Source organism: Paramormyrops kingsleyae, unplaced genomic scaffold (genome assembly GCF_048594095.1).
Source record: "Paramormyrops kingsleyae isolate MSU_618 unplaced genomic scaffold, PKINGS_0.4 ups39, whole genome shotgun sequence".
Lineage (NCBI taxonomy): Eukaryota > Metazoa > Chordata > Actinopteri > Osteoglossiformes > Mormyridae > Paramormyrops > Paramormyrops kingsleyae.
In genome coordinates this window covers 413,977-431,568 of record NW_027325977.1, presented here as the reverse complement: position 1 = coordinate 431,568, position 17,592 = coordinate 413,977, and the positions used below count along the sequence as shown (strand labels likewise).

General features: G+C 42.0%; 1 protein-coding gene and 1 pseudogene across 1 annotated transcript; one reads left to right on the top strand and one right to left on the bottom strand.

Moving 5' to 3' along the window:
• Positions 1-17,592, bottom strand: part of LOC140586333 (E3 ubiquitin/ISG15 ligase TRIM25-like) — a 189,788-nt pseudogene that overhangs the window by 68,960 nt on the left and 103,236 nt on the right.
• On the top strand, positions 3,902-16,879 carry LOC140586321 (protein NLRC3-like). The gene is made up of 9 exons (XM_072708121.1): positions 3,902-3,931; positions 4,951-5,179; positions 5,339-7,058; positions 8,007-8,180; positions 8,320-8,493; positions 8,633-8,806; positions 8,946-9,119; positions 9,232-9,278; positions 16,004-16,879. Exons 1-9 carry the CDS (start codon positions 3,902-3,904, stop codon positions 16,537-16,539), a joined length of 3,258 nt encoding a protein of 1,085 aa, XP_072564222.1. The 3' UTR covers positions 16,540-16,879.

The window sequence follows — 17,592 nt, the reverse complement described above, 5'->3', positions numbered from 1 at the left end:
TGGGCCGAATGGCCTCCTCTCGTTTGTATAGTTCTTATGTTCTTATGTTCTTATGTATGTTACTATTTACGCTTCGTGTTCATAGAGGCCCCAGCATCAGTCATCTGGTCTAGATCGGCACAAAAATGGGGGGAGCTGCTTCTGAAATGACCCCCCCTGTGGAGTGTAAAACAAAGAGAACTGAGAGGTAAGACAGAACCTGTGTGTTTGTACTGCTTTACACACGGTCATAAAAAATAAACGATCCAGCATTCTTGAAAGAGAGAGTAATCTGTCTTAACTTAATACACTTCCTCAAGACTTAACTGATTCAGGTCCGTGGGGTAGATGATTTATGTTTATTATTTATTAAAGTTGTGAAGTTTAATTTACTTCAAGAATTAACATTTAATTGTATTCCCTGGATACCGTCCTCTGCTGCCACCTAGCGCTGATTCTTCAATTTTTCACATCTTTGGGGCGCAACGTGATCTTCTGAATATGCACTAAATTTATTGTGGGGAACCCCACTTAAGGCTAAATTTATGTAATATCAAGCAACAACAGGCAAGTCAAGTAATGGAGGCTGTAACAATGATACTAAACCTTTCATACTGGGATCTTCATTTTAGGTGAGATACTTTATTTCACATTAAAGCTAAATGTAAACAAGCATGTTTGTATCAAGAGCTTCACAGCATAACAAAGTACATGAAGACAGTGCAGAAGGTTAAACAGCTGAAGATTTAACGCAACCCTGTCCACAGTATGTGGGTTATATTTATATAATGAGGATCTTTCCTCTCACTGTCCTCAGTGTCCTGATGGAGAGAGCAGGCTCACCTGTACCCAGCTGTGTTTCCATGAAGAGCGACAGGTCAATGGACCAACCATTCCACTTCAGAGAGGGACGATTTCCTACAGATCAAAGGTAAATATACATTTAAACATTGTTTAAAACTCACAGTCAAAAGACATACAGGTGCACACAAGCTACAAGAAAAAAATGTTCAAATTTCAATTTTTTTTTACTTTTGCAAATCCCATTGTCTTTGAAAATGTAAACAGAAGTTATATCTGTCTTCTGTATAAATCACATCTGAAGTAAAAGGATGAGGATTACTGTTAAGACTGATTTCTTGCGAGCTGGAATTAGAAGGTAGATTGAAAAGTGCATTTTAAATGTCAATCCTCAGCATGCAGCTGGAAAAAAGCTACTGCTCTATATTGATTAAGCATGACTGGACAATAGATTGTCTTCTTCTGCGACGGATGTTTCTGCTTTGATAATAAATAGATTCTCATGGGCTCATTAACTCTGTTCAGACTGAGGCTTCAGTTTGAACATGTTTAATGGAACAGTGCCTGTTACTAATTAGCTAGTTGTTATGGGATCGGGGGATGGTGCAGGCGAGGAAAGGATGACAATCCACAGTGCGGCTCCAAGATGACAGGGGTTTATTTATAACAAAACACAGAGCAGAAAATAAGGGAACCACGAGGGGTCAAAAGGCCATAACAACAAAACACAGGGGACACTAGTAAAGAGCAGCAACCCAGGGAGCAGAACTAAGGGGAAAATAACTACACAGGAATCCAATACACACAGGAACAAAGCACAGGATCAACAGCATGTGATACAATGACCAAGTAAGGGAACTGACCACAGGCAGGCAGTAAAATACACATATCATGGGGACAAACAAAAGGCAGGTGTGAGTACTCAGAAAAATCAACCAATCAGAGCAGACACTGGAAACAGGACACGGGTGGAATTAACTAACAATTAACAAACAGAACTAAGGGGCTATGAACCTGGGACCAGGGAAAGCACTTGTGAGAGAAATATTGACTACAGGGATATTTTGTAATCAGCATTTCATATGTACTTTATACAGCCTGTAATTTATGGGTCTGGCCACCTGCAAGCAGCCCCCACTCACTGTAGCCTTTTGTGATTTTCCTGCTCTGTCTGATAAACACGCTCTAAACCTGCATTTCTGTTCTCTATCCTGCATTTCTGTTCAATCTAATGAGCACAAAGTTCAAGCACATATTGCTACACTAAGGTTAACTCTTAATTCTCTTAAATTTACATTCTTGGCTGTCAGCTGCCTAACACTCAGGTACTTTTGCATTAGTTGCACAAAGATACAGTTTCAAAGCTGATTACAAAATATCCCACTAGTCAGTTTTTCTCTCACACTGGACAAGATCCTACGGAGCTGCCAGAGGTCACATCAGAGCCTGGGCCTGCTGGGTACCTGAGGTGCAGCCCAGCAAGAGACAGGAAGCCCCTGAGTATTACAGGCAGTCTAGTGTTAACCCTGGAAACAAGGGACAGAACAAATCCCTTTGGGGTTAAGCCAGCTGCTTTTGGAGCCAAAAGAGAAACAGGAGTGCTGTCGGTAAAATTTGCCGAACGGGGGGGGTATAGCGCCGGTGGATTGGTCAGACAAATTTGTATATTGTTACACATTTCATTTTAACAAGAACTGTTACATCAAATATTCAATAGTTATGTGGATGGCAGTTACATCTATTTAAATATGAATATATGGGTATTTGTGTTTTATTCACAGGGACAGAGTGAAAAAGTGTAATTCACATCCACAAGAAGGAGGCTTATCATCCATCTTCAAGGTGTGCATTTATTACTGAAGTATATTTTCTTAAATTTGATCTAAATTGACATATATCTTCTACAGATGTACAATACGTACTTTGTCCTGTGAAAGAGATGATTCAACTAATGCTGCGTTCCATTTACCTCGGAGGTCGGAAGTCGGAGCTGGGAATGACGTCACACCCAAGTTAACCTCGTTCCAGTACAGCAAGTCGGAAAGCCATTTAGCAATACCAGGGACTTGTTTCAAAAAGCAGGATTTCTTGCTTAGGATTTCGTAAAAATCATAGCACTATCACTGCTGTGATGAAGGTCACAAACGACATCATAAAAGCCCTTGATGACAAACAATGTTGCCTATCTTTGTTTTTAGATTTATCCAAAGCCTTTGACACTGTTGATCATAAAATTTTGATTAATCGCCTTATAGATATCGGTTTCTCTAAACAAACAGTTGAATGGTTTGCAAACTACCTCACAGGAAGAACCCAGTCAATTCAAGCAGAAGGCTCTACCTCAGAGTTACTCCATATTCACAAAGGGGTCCCACAAGGTTCAATTCTAGCCCCATTATTGTTCAGCATATATATAAATAACCTGGGTCGGAATATTCCAAATTCAACTTTTCACCTTTATGCTGATGATACCGTGATCTACTGCTCTGCACCTACTCCCGCAAAGGCTTTTGAATACCTTCAAGTTGCTTTTGACAAAGTACAAGAACAACTTTGTCACTTACAACTCAGTTTAAATGCGGACAAAACAAAACTTATGTTCTTCACCACCTCAAAAATAGACAGACTAACATTATCTGGAAAAATTTTAACAAGGGATGGTCACCAAATACAATTGGTGTCAAATTTCAAATACCTAGGACTTTTAATTGACGACCATCTGTCTTATAAGGAACATATTAAATATTTAACAAAAAAGCTGAAATCCCTTTTAGGATTCTATTTCAGAAACAAATCATGCTTTTCTTCCCATGTAAAACTAAAACTAGTTCAATCAACTTTTTTACCTATCATCGATTACGGTGATGTAATATACATGCATGCATCTGCTCATTGTCTTCACATGTTAGATAGCGTTTATCATGGAGCACTGAGGTTTATTTCAAACAGCGGTTCTCTAACTCATCACTGTGTGCTTTATGCCAAAGTAAATTGGTCTTCTTTACAAGCTCGTCGCCTCACTCACTGGCATATGTTCATCTATAAAACCATCAGGGGTAAATTTCCTTCTTACTTATCCTCACTCCTATCCTGGAAGCAAGGACGTCATAACCTTCGCTCGATGGACTTCTTAAATCTGGTTGTTCCTAAAGTAAGAACCGAACTAGGAAAGAAAGCCTTCAGGTTCTCAGCACCTTACTCATGGAACAGACTTCAAGTTGAACTCCGTTTGCACAATTTAATACCCCTCAAGGAATTTAAAACTCTTCTAAAGACTCTGGAATCGAGGTTATCTATATGTAATTGTAAATTATAACTATGTTTTCTTTTCTTTCTTGTATTACTTTGTAAGACTCTGCATTGTCACTGTGTTACAGCCACCTTGGCCAGGTCTCCCTTGCAAAAGAGATCTGTGATCTCAATGGGACAAACCTGGTTAATTAAAGGTTAAATAAATAAAAAAACTTCTTGTGTTTAATGTGCCCCAGTTTAAATGGCCTTCATCTTCATTCACTTACATTTAGCCCAGACTACTTTAAATCTGACAAGTTATCCGGCTAAGCAAGAAATCCTGCCTTCTGAAACAGGCCCCAGTTCTAGCCAGGTTAATTGTTAGCCATTGTTAGCAATACCAGTTGATAACAACACATTATGTGCAGGGGCGGATTAAGGTGTACAGAGGCCCCTAGGCTACAGTAGTCTGTGGGCCCCCCAACCCAGCCCCGCTCCGCGCCAATGGGGGCCCCCTTGCAGGCTGGCACACGTGGGGCCTAGGCTTAAGCCATATCTAGCCTGTGCGTTAATCCGCCCCTGATTTTGTGATGTTTAGCGCATAAAAACACGAATAGCAACAGAAAGCGGTGTGTACAATCAATTTAATGAGCCACAAATAATACATAACTGCTTATAAACACTGTAAATCTACAGCTTTAACGTCTGTTGATAAAGGGTGCAGCCATTTTGAATTCTGAGGTCGAGGTTGTGTAGGTTCCCCCGACTTCATGAGTTGGAATTCCGAGTTCAGGGGGCGTTCCAGTTGAAATTTCCCACTAGGAAATCAGAATTTCCAAGTTACAAGTTGAAATGGAACGCAGCATAATTCACAAATGAAGTTATAAAAAGATACGGTGCCAGGAGTGATAATAATTAAACTGTAACTGTTCATTTCAGCTACTGGAGAACAAAGCTCAAAAGTTTCTGAAGGATGAGCTGATGAAATTCAAAAGGTACCTGGATCAGAATGACCCAGAATGCTCTGAGCCTCAGCTGGAGGAGGACAATGACCTGGACAGTGATGGTCAGATGCAGAAGACCTGTGGTAGAGAGGGAGCTCTGAAGATCACACTGTACATCCTGAGGACCATGGAGCAAAATGATCTCGCTGACATGCTGGAGAAGAGTAAGAGCTGTACCTCATTCAGTGTGTGTTTGATTTGCCACAGAAAAAGAGTTTATGAAAAAATGTCTATTATATTTCAGTTTATCATTTATTTATTTTGATTTAATTTGGCTTAAATGAGTAAAAAATGTTTTTTGAAAAGCTCTCATTTTATTTCAGGGCATCTTCTGTTGCAGTTTCAGCGCGCAATCAAATTTAATGTGAAGAAGAAATTTGAGTGTGTATTTGAAGGGAAAGCTAAGGAAGGACAGCCAACACTTCTCAAAGAGATTTACACAGAACTCTACATAACTGAAGGGGGAACTGGAGGAGTCAATGATGAACATGAAGTGAGACAGATTGAAACAGCATCCAAGAAAAGGGTAACAGAAGATACTACAGTCAAGTGCAATGATATATTTAAACCCTTACATGGGCGTGTGACACCTATCAGAACTGTACTCACTAAAGGGGTCGCAGGTATCGGGAAAACAATCTCTGTGCAGAAAGTTATTCTTGACTGGGCAGAAGGAAAAGCAAACCAGGACATTTACTTCATATTTGCTCTTCCTTTCCGGGACCTGAATTTGATTAAGGCTGAATACAGTCTGATTGATCTGCTTCACCACTTTGTCCCAGAACTGAAATCGCTTGAATCCTCTGAGCTGTGTAGGTACAAAGTTTTGTTGATCTTTGATGGTCTGGATGAATGTCGCCTTCCACTAGATTTTCAGAACAATGAGAGCTGGTTTGATGTAACAAAGAAAACATCACTGGATGTGCTGTTGACTAACCTCATCAAGGGGAATCTGCTTCCATCCGCTCTCCTCTGGATAACTTCCCGGCCAGCAGCAGCCAATCAGATACCTCCTGAGTGTGTCCACCAGGTGACAGAGATACGAGGGTTCAGTGATGCCCAGAAGGAGGAGTATTTCAGGAAGAGATTTAGTGATCAGGGTCTGGCCAGCAGGATTATCACACATGTGAAATCATCAAGGAGCCTCTTCATCATGTGCCACATACCTGTGTTCTGCTGGATTTCAGCCACTGTCCTTGAAAGGTTTCTTAGTGAGACTGACAAAGGAGAAATTCCAAGGACTCTGACTGAAATGTACACACACTTCCTGATCTTTCAGGGGAGTTTAAAAAATGACAAGTATATGAAAAACTATGAAACCAAGCTTAAGGAATACAGCAAGGAATTCCTTTTGAAACTTGGTAAACTGGCTTTTGACAACCTTGAGAAAGGCAATCTCATATTTTATGAGCTAGATCTGATAGAGGATAACATTGATGTCACTGAAGCTTCAGTTTACTCTGGAGTGTGCACAGAAGTCTTTAAGGAGGAATACGGATTGTATCAGGAGAAGGTGTACTGCTTTGTGCATCTGAGCATCCAGGAGTATCTCGCTGCTTTATATGTGTTTCTGTCAAACTCATCAGCTGACCTGCTGAAGACTGCAGTGGATCAGGCATTAAAGAGCAAGAATGGACACTTGGACCTCTACCTCCGCTTCCTCCTTGGCCTCTCAACAGACTCCAGTAAGAATCTGTTACAAAAACTACTGGGAGAGACAAGACCCAGCTCACATAACATTAAGGAAACAGCCCAGTACATCAAGAAGAAAATAAAGGACAATTTATCTACAGAAAGGACCATTAACCTGTTCCACTGTCTGAATGAACTGGGTGACAATTCTCTAATAGAGGAAGTACAAAGATACCTGAGTTCAGGAAGCCTTTCAGCAGCAAACCTCTCACCTGCACAGTGGTCAGCTCTGGCCTTTGTGTTACTGATGTCAGATGAGGAGCTGGATGTGTTTGATCTGAAGAAATACATCAGATCAGATGAAGGTCTTCAGAGGCTGCTGCCTGTGATCAAGAAATCTAGGACAGCTCTGTAAGTTAGTATGTAATGATCTTACATACGTCTCTTGCTAAAGAAGTACAGATGTTATTCATGATACTGCTTTTATATCTTATCAGAACAATTAGGGTGTATTTATATGGACGCCCAGAAATTCTTTTTCATTCTGGATACTGCAGGATTTGTATATTTTTTTAACAGTCTTGCTGTGGCGTGTGGTTCAGTGGGTTTGGACTCTGTGTCTGTGGTCAGAAGGTCACCGGTTTAAATACCTGGTGATGCTGGTTTTGGGCCCTTGAGCAAGGCCCTTACCCCCCAACTTCAGTGGGGCTGGATGCTGGCCAACCCTGAGCTCTGACCTGTATGTGTGTGTCAGAGAGAGCAAGATCAGAGAGGCAACAGCAGTATTTTACCAGGGGGACGAATAAAGTTTCACTATTTCATCCCGATCTGACAGGATTGGTAATTCTGTGATTAGTGTTTTGGAAATTTTACAGGTTCTCAGATACAGCAAACAGAAAATAAGGATTTCAGTCATGGTGTCAGCAATTCAAAAGTCATATAAAAATACATAATTAAAATGACTTAAGCTCTTCTTGACATTCAAACCCCCATAAACATGTACACTTACACACATCCGGGGCAGGAACTGAACCCAAAACCCTAGATCCCCTGGGTCGGCTGTAGTGCTGATCACTGAGCCCCAGCGCTGCTCAGAGCTTTATAAAAATACTTATGCAGATATTACAGAGTCTCAGGGTAACTCACCCTGTAAGGTCATTAAACAGCAGGTTCGTCTCGGCTGGGGAGTGTCAAGTAAAAAGTATTTGTGTTTCTGACTAGGACAAGGAAACAAAATAACTGATATTTCAGCTATATGCTGCATGTCTTATTGTACTTAAAACTGCATTTTGATATTTTATTTGATATACCTGTGTGTGTCGTGTATATATTTATATCTTAACACGTTTCCTTTTCCAGCCTGGACAGCTGTAGACTCACAGAGACATGCTGTGAAGTGTTGGCTTCAGCTCTCAGATCAAACTCCTCTCAGCTGAAAGAGCTGAACCTGAGTGACAATGACCTGCAGGATTCAGGGGTGAAGCTGCTCTCTGCTGGACTGGGGGATTCACACTGTACACTGGAGATACTGAGGTCAATATTACTGGGTATTCCACAGTGTAATGTGTAATTACTGAAATCTTTATTGAAGTCGTCACATTTAGTTAAAAGTAATACTCATAATGGTGAGGTATTTTTATTTATTGGAGAGATATTGTCTGTCTCTCTGCAGGGTGTCAGGCTGTAGAGTCACAGAAGAAGGCTGTTCTTCCCTGGCTTCAGCTCTGAGGTCAAACCCCTCACACCTGAGAGAGCTGGACCTGAGTGACAATGACCTGCAGGATTCAGGGGTGAAGCTGCTCTCTGCTGGACTGGGGGATTCACACTGTACACTGGAGATACTGAGGTCAATATTACTGGGTATTCCACACTGTAATGTGTGATTACTGAAATCTTTATTGAAGTCGTCACATTTAGTTAAAAGTAATACTCATAGTGGTGAGGTGTTTTTATTTATTGGAGAGATATTGTCTGTCTCTCTGCAGGCTGCCATGCTGTAGAGTCACAGAAGAAGGCTGTTCTTCCCTGGCTTCAGCTCTGAGGTCAAACCCCTCAAACCTGAGAGAGCTGGACCTGAGTGACAATGACCTGCAGGATTCAGGGGTGAAGCTGCTCTCTGCTGGACTGGGGGATTCACACTGTACACTGGAGATACTGAGGTCAATATTACTGGGTATTCCACACTGTAATGTGTAATTACTGAAATCTTTATTGAAGTCGTCACATTTAGTTAAAAGTAATACTCATAGTGGTGAGGTATTTTTATTTATTGGAGAGATATTGTCTGTCTCTCTGCAGGCTGCCATTCTGTAGAGTCACAGAAGAAGGCTGTTCTTCCCTGGCTTCAGCTCTGAGGTCAAACCCCTCACACCTGAGAGAGCTGGACCTGAGCTACAATCACCCAGGAGACTCAGGAGTGAAGCTGTTCTCTGCTCTACTGAAGTATCCCAGCTGTAACCTGGAGAAACTGAAGTGAGTATAGAATGTGTATCTGTCCCTGCTATAGACTCATGTACAGTATGTGGAGAAAATACAATTAAATAAATGGATACAGCAGTACTATGTCATTCTGCTTCTGATATAGTGTGGACCACAGTGGAGAGTGCAGGACCAGACCAGGGATCCAGAAATGTAAGTTTGTATGCATGTTTTTATGCTTAATACCATTAATACTACTTTATGACAGCATTCACATAATTATAGTTATTGTGTTTTTTTTTTCTTCTTTTCTTTTTTGGGTTTAAAAATGACTATTTTCTTAATTTACAATGGGAGTCTGGGAACTTCTGTAGTAGTACTGTTTTGAGATTTGTTACTATTGTCCTAAGACAGCACCCGTAATCTCCTCAAACTGGCTGTGACACTGAACGTCTCCTCAGTCTGCGCTAGTGATGGGAATTTCGGCTCTTTTTAGTCAGTCGGATCATTTGGCTCAGCTCACCAAGAAGAGTCGGCTCTTCCGGCTCCCAAACGGCTCTTCATTTTATTACTTCTGCCTCAGCCAGATTCAGCGCTGTTATGACGCATGATTGATATGTGTACTAAACCTTATGATTTTCTCAATACCATCATGTTTGGTATAAAAAGATGAAATGTAAAAACCTCAAACACTACTACACGTGTATTGAACATTATATATAGCGGAAAATCTGTTTTTGTCTTTGATACCATTAACAGTCAAATAACATAAATAACGAATAACAATAAATTATAAAGAAATTACAACGTGCAAAACACCAGCATCTGTATTGACGACACACAGATTACTGCTCCATCAGTCGTTTATTAACCAAACCCTCCTTTTACAACTTCCTCTAACCAACGTCATACTGCCACCTAGTGGTGAAACACATTAACATTACATATCATTACATTTCCCTTTTTCTCAATGAAAGTCATTTTGTCCAACCTCCTACATTGCATCATGAATTCCATTCAACGGTTTAACTGGTTTCAACTCCTCTTAACTGGTTTAACTCAACAGACATAAGTTCTTTTTTTTCTGTACCTTACATTTCCTCAATTAATCTCTTTGGTCTCACTATTAGTCTTTTTGATCCTTGTCGCTGTGTTACATCAGTCAGTTTGTCTTTGTCTGACTCAGAACTGTTTTCATTGTCCATTTCTGGTTGTTGTGTCTGGCTTGGAATAGTTATGTCATTTGTGTCACTGTCCATGACCCTAATTTCTTTCTGAGGCACCTTCAGTAGATGTCGTCTGTTTCGCCTTATTGTTTTTCCATGCTCTGTGAGGACTTCATATGATCTCGGCATCGTCTCTTTGACCACTTTTGCCAGTGGTCCCCACTGCCCATCACCTCTTACCCGCACTATATCCTCCTGTGCGAGTGGTCTCAGTGGTTTAGCTGTCCTGTCGTATAGTTCTGTTTGCCTCTCAGCTTGCCTCACTTCACTTATTTCCAACTGATGTGTTGCGGATGGAAGTCTGGTTCTCAGCTTCCGGTTCATAAGCATTTCAGCTGGTGAAAGACCATTTTCCAGTGGAGATGCTCGGTAGTTCAAAATAGCAAGATATGGGTCTTCTGCATTGTCTGCAACCTTCTTCAAAATTCTCTTCACTATTTGCACTCCTTTCTCTGCTAACCCATTTGACTGTGGGTACTTAGGGCTTGATGTTATATGCTTGAACCCATACTTTTCAGCGAAGTCTTCAAAGCATTTGCTTGTGAATTGCGGCCCGTTGTCGCTTATAACAGTTATTGGAATTCCATGGCGTGCAAACATGGCTTTTACATGTGTGACAACCCTTTCTGTTGTTGTATCACTAAGCCCTGCGAGTTCAGGGTAATTTGAATGATAGTCCATAACTAACAGATAGTCCTTGCCTTTTAGCTGAAATAGATCCATTCCAACTTTTCTCCATGGTTGTTGAGGCTTTTCGTGAGGTCTCATTGGTTCCTTTGGCTGCTGATATCTGTGACGCTGGCATGTCTCGCAGCGTTGCACATATGCCTCTATATCCTTGTGCATGCACGGCCAATACAACACATCTCGTGCCCGTCTTTTGCACTTCTCAATACCTAAATGTCCTTCATGCACTAACTTGACCATTTGGGATCTCATGGAGGTAGGTATGACTATTTTTGTGCCTTTTAACAGAACTCCATCCAGCACTGTCAGTTCCTCTTTAAAGTGTTGATATGGCTTATCCAGCTTCACCTGACCTGGTAGATGTATCTGTTCCATTACTCTCTTCAGCTTTCATCCTTCCATGTTTCTTTCACTATCTCTGCCCATTTTGCATCTGACACTGGCATTTGTGCTCTAATAGAGTCTATATGGATCTGAACATCCTCTTCTGTGGTGCTTTTGTTGTGACGCAAGCTAGCCCTACTCAGTGCATCGGCTACCACTAGGTGCTTGCCAGGCTTAAACTCAAACTTCAAGTCATATTTCTGGAGTCTTAGCATTAAGCGCTGGATGCGCGGTGGTGCCTCACCCAGTGGCTTCTGTGAAATCGCTATTAACGGCTTGTGATCAGTTTCTAATATTACTGTTCGCCCATACACATATTCATGAAACTTTTCACACCCAAACACTGCCCCTAGTGTCTCCTTCTCTATTTGTGCGTAATTTCTTTCTGCACTTGTCATAGTGCGTGATGCATACACGACTGGATACCACTCTGTATCATGCTTCTGAAGCAGCACAGCTCCTAGCCCGGCTTTGGATGCATCAGTGGACACCTTCAACAGCTTGTCCTGATCATGGAATTTTAAAACTGGCTCCTGAGTTAAACTGCTTTTCAGCCACTCCCATTCTCTGGCATGTTCTGCCATCCACTGCCACATTGTGTTAGTCTCTAACAAGTTCCTAAGTGCTCTTGTGTTTGCTGACAAATTTGGAATAAATTTCCCTAAGTAGTTAACTAGTCCTAAGGCTGTCTGCAAGTCACTTTTGTCCTGTGGTACTGGCAGTTCTGCTATAGCCCGAACCTTTTCCGGATCTGGTTGCACTCCTGCCTCAGACAATTTCTCGCCCAGGTAAGTAATCTCTTGTACCCCAAATTGGCATTTACTTTTATTTAATTTCAGACCTGATTTTTGCGCCTGGGTGAGAACCCTGTGTAATCTTTCATCATGCTCGGCTTTCGTTTTGCCCCAGACTAGGGATGGCGAAAACTAAAAAATTTCTTGACCGACCACCGAGCCTCAGTAGCCGGTTGAAACCGGTTAACCGATTAGTTTAAAATATGGTACGCTATTTGAAATAACAGCCATTTCTGCAATTTCGCAACTCTGTCGCATCTCTCTGCCGCTCTGCCTCCCGCACACACACACACACTGCCACTCACGTCACTTTTTTAAAATCCCCTACAGCGCGAAACATGAGTCCCGCAAACGCGGCGCCGAAGAGCTTGTTGTATGTAATCGTAGGACAAATGGCTCCTTAGTTTCAAATGGTTTGGGTACAAGGTGATCGCTTTGAAAATAAAGGCGTTTGTCTAGGTTAGAAGCTCATTTGAAACATTGCCACGGCTCATTTAAGAAAATGACAGCTCCGAAGATACGCCGCTTTAGTTGAGGTAGAAATGGTCCCACACACTACTTTTCTTTGCACGCTTCATCCTGTCGTCTGCCCTGGCTCTAACCTCGAGTGTTTTAGCCTGTTGCCTTTACTTTTCGCAAACCTTGTGAGCGCGCGAACCCAAACGCTGTGACCTCGCGCCAAATGTTTTTATTGGTTTATTAAGTACAAACAGGCGAGTTATGAAAAATTGAGTGTGAGGGATAATTTGTTCACTTAACACAAAAAGATGAGGAATGAGATGGCTAACTGTAGTAGCGTATAGTCCACTGTCTATAATAGCCTAATTTAGATATCACTTTTTTTTTAACCGACTACCGACAACTTTGACCGGTTAACGTTGATACGGTCAACCACCGGTCAAACGGTCATCGGTTAACATCCCTACCCCAGACTACCACGTCATCGATAAAGACTCCTACCCCTTCTATTCCGTCAAACAGTTGCTGCACAGTTTTATGAAAAACTTCAGGGGCTGAGCTAATCCCGAACGGTAAACGTAAAAAACAATATCTTCCAAATGGCGTATTAAATGTACACAGTTTAGAGCTTTCTTCATCAAGCACAATTTGGTAGAACCCAGATGAAGCATCTAATTTAGTAAAATAGCGTGCTCCACTCATTGTGCTGGTTATGTCTGCTTTTGTCGGTAGCCTATAGTGCTCCCGCTGGATCGCTTTATTTAGATCTTTAGGATCTATGCACAGTCTCAGATCTCCTGTATATTTCTCTACAATAACCAAGGAGTTCACCCATTCAGTGGGTTCCTCAATTTTCCTAACAACACCTTCCTTTATCAGTGAGTCTAATTTGTCCCTCAGTCTCTTTTTAAGTGCAACTGGCACTTTTCTTGCTGGATGTATGACTGGCTCTGCATTTTCCTTAAGCCTTATTTTATGTTTGCCTGGTATGCAGCCTATACCTTTGAACACCTCTTTATATTCTTGCACCCAGTCTGTGTTTTTAGTCCTACCTGTAGTAACCTCTATGTTCTCATTTTTCCCACTTGCTGTCACTTTATCTGCGTCTATGACATGGACCCTCTTTATCAGACCTAGCTGATCACAGGTTTTCAACCCCAAAATTGCTTGTCTATTTCCTTCTACTAGCACAAACAATGCATTCACTTTCTGAATTTTGCTGGACCATGTAACTCTACACATTCCCTTTGTGGGTATTGGCTTATCATTATATGTTCTCAGATTTATCTTTTTGTCCCTTATTTTAGGCTTATTTCTCAGTTTATTATAATCTTTCATTGGCAGGATGTTTACCTGCGCCCCTGTGTCGAGCTTTAGTGAAATGTCCGTGCCATTCACGTTCAAACATGCAATCCATTCTTCGGTTGAAACACTCTTCTCTCCCCCGACTGTGTCCACGAATAAAGGCGTCTCGTCGTCCTCCTCTACGTCACTCTCATTTTCCACAAGCTGCACCCTTCTCTTTGTGAAACAGCACTTTGCGAAGTGATTTTTTCCACCACATTTCCGGCATTCTTTACCGTAGGCTGGGCACTGTTTCGGCGCATGTTTCATTCCGCATCTCCTGCAGTTCCATGTGCCTTGCTTGGGTCTTGCATCTTTTTGCAGTGCGTTCGTCGTTGCTTTCGGTTTCCTTCGCTGCACTGCGTCGACTTCGACAATCTCATTTTCCTTGCTGAAAGTCTTTATTTGAAATTTGCTCTCTGACGTTTGGCAAATTTTAATTGCCTTTTCTAGCGTTAAGTCTGCCTCTTTCAATAACTGCAATCTCACTCTATTGTCTTGGACTCCAATTACTATTTGGTCTCTTATCAGGGAATCACACAGTGTTCCGAAGCTACATGACTGACGTTTCAATCGTAGGTCTGTGACATACTGCTCTATCGATTCTGACTCTTTCTGAAGCCGGTTCCTGAACACATACCTTTCATATGTTTCATTCTTTCTCGGTGTGCAATACTGTTCAAATTTCTCCATAACTACATCGAACTTATCCTTTTGTTCTTCTGTGAAGAGAAACGTGTTGTACACATTAAGCGCATCGCGCCCTGCCACCGTTAGCAGTAATGCTATCTTCCTTCGGTCATCCCCTTGAAGACCGATAGCAAACATATAAAGTTCCAAGCTTTGCTTAAACACCTTCCAATTCTCGTTGACATTACCAGTCAACTTTAACTCGTCAGGTTGACGGATGAAATTCATCTTTACAGTTGGTTCGAGATATTTTCTCCTGGTACCATGTATTGACGACACACCGATTACTGCTCCATCAGTCGTTTATTAACCAAACCCTCCTTTTACAACTTCCTCTAACCAACGTCATACTGCCACCTAGTGGTGAAACACATTAACATTACATATCATTACAGCATCCAACAGTTTTAGTAAGTGTCTGTGAAGGTTGTTTGTGGATCCTGATCGAAATGACAGCTTCATCTTGCAAACTGTGCATTGTGCCTTTGAGTTATCATAGCTATTAAAATGCATCCAAATGCCGCTTCGTTTCCAACTATCACTCATCTTGCCTATTATTCGCGCACCACACTCCCTCTCCTCCTTTCCCTCCCTCGTGCTCTGTACCTGTACACCGTCAGCACGCCCCCTTATCTGACTCATCACGTGATTGGTCGCGCGGCTCACACGCCATTAACACAAACTTCAGTCACAGTCAGAGCAGCATGGAGCGCTGGTCCGCGGAGATGTTTTGTTTTATAAAAATGTCTCTTGGTCAGGACTCAGGATCCGGATCTTTTGACCGGGTCGTTCGCGACCGACACATCACTAGTCGGCACTGAACGCTGCTGGAGGGGGGTATGTGTCCGAAGTGGTTTGAAGGAAGTTTTTATTTTGAAATAAAGACAAATTAACTTGAAACTTGAAATTGTACTCTTTGTGGTACAATTTCAAGTTTTCAACGTTTGATTAATGCTGTTTGTAATTTTATTTACCTGTAATTAAGGCTATTAATTTAGCACGCGCAGCATTTCGCCCCGTCTTCCCGCCGGCGTTGCGCGCGCGTCCGACATTTCCTGAGGTATTTCACATACTTGAATTCCTGCTTCGTTTTTATATTTTATGTACCGTACAGAATAATAGAGCGCAGGCTAAAGTGCAGTTCGGTCCCCAGCGAGTCTCTCAGCGCGGCGTGTCTCACAGCGCAGGGGGCAGCCGGAGCGCCGCAGACTCGGGCGGCTACATGAGTATATTGGGAATAAAATGTGTGTATTGGAGCGAGTTCTGTGTTAGTGAGTGTGTGAGGTGTGACAGTGATAATGATGGAGATGCTGGGCTTCGTGATGGGATTAATCGGTCTTCCTCTTGCCTACAGACTCCTGCCAGCTGACGCTGGACCCCAACACAGCAAACAGATACCTGTTTCTGTCAGCGGGGAACAGGAAGGTGACATGGGGGGCAAAGCAGCAGCCATATCCTGATCATCCAGAGAGATTTGACTGGTTTCCCCAAGTTCTGTGCAGAGAGAGTCTGACTGGTCGCTGTTACTGGGAGGCTGAGTGTAGTGGAGATGTAGCCCTGATAGGAGTGACTTATAAAGGAATCACGAGGAAAGGAGACAGTGATGACTGTCAGCTTGGAGCCAATGACAAGTCATGGATGCTGTTCTGCTCTCCTGACAGTTACTCTGTCCGGCACAATAATACACCGACTTACATACCCATAGAGCCCTCAGGCTCCCGCAGAGTAGGAGTGTATCTGGACTGGGCGGCTGGTACTCTGTCCTTCTACAGAGTCTCCTCTGATGGACTGACCCTCCTGTACAGCTTCACCTCCTCATTCACTGAACCCCTCTGTCCAGGGTTTTGGGTTAATTATAACTCCTCCGTGTCCCTGTGCATGCTGGGATAGCTCACTGTGTGCTGGAGGAATCATTTTTACCTTATCAGAGTGTCACATGTCTCTGCTTCTCCATGGCAAAAAGGTAAAATCTCTGCTTTTTAACCAGTATAACCCTTTTTACTCTGTCTGAAGTGTGACGTATGTCAGACAAAATAAGTGACTGGGTTCAGCAAACTGAACAAACATGCAAAATGACTGTTTTTCTGTCTGATTAAAATGTAATGAAATGTAATCCTGATGAGTGGGGGGGCTTTTCCACTCCCCTGTGTATGTACATTTTATATATTTCTGTCTGTATATTGTATTTGCTGCCTGTACACTGACAATAAAGGCTTCTTATTCTATCCTATTAATGTCCTGGTTCAGCTCTGCTCAAAGCGTGAGGTAACTGGGTAACATAAACCATATAGTACAATTAAATAAATTCACTTTACTGTAATTGAACATTACTATAACAGCATTAGATTAAATCAGCATATATAATGACCATGTAAAAGGAGACGGGAGAACAGCGAAAGCAAAAACAAAGTTAAAAACAAAAGTCATAAATCACATCAGTAACATGCATTAGATTAAATTATCAAAATACAACAAGCAACAATAAAAAATTCCTAACTAAACCTCTGAACTGCTACACCTGACAACCGACAAGCTAATTAGCAAACCGCGTCTCTCTCTCACCACGTTAAAACTCGGGAAAAGACCCATTAAAAGCCGAAGTAAGTCCTTACTACGTAAGTAAATAATTACACAAGTAATTAAAAACAAAGCGTAACACATTTTAATTTGTCATTAAATATACGGTTTAACTTCAGACGGCTGAACCTCACGTCCGCCCCCTACTGCCGTCCTGAGGTAACTGCGGGTTTCCCGTCGGTCGCAGCACGCGAGACGCTGCGGTCCCTCAGTTAATAATTTAGGAATAAGATTATCAGATGCAATGTATCCCACAAAACACTCACAGTGGCATTGCAGCAATACAGATATACCCCTGGTGGTCAGACAATTTTTAGGCCACTTTATTTCACTTTGCGTGACTGTTTTTGGAATGTGAATCTCATT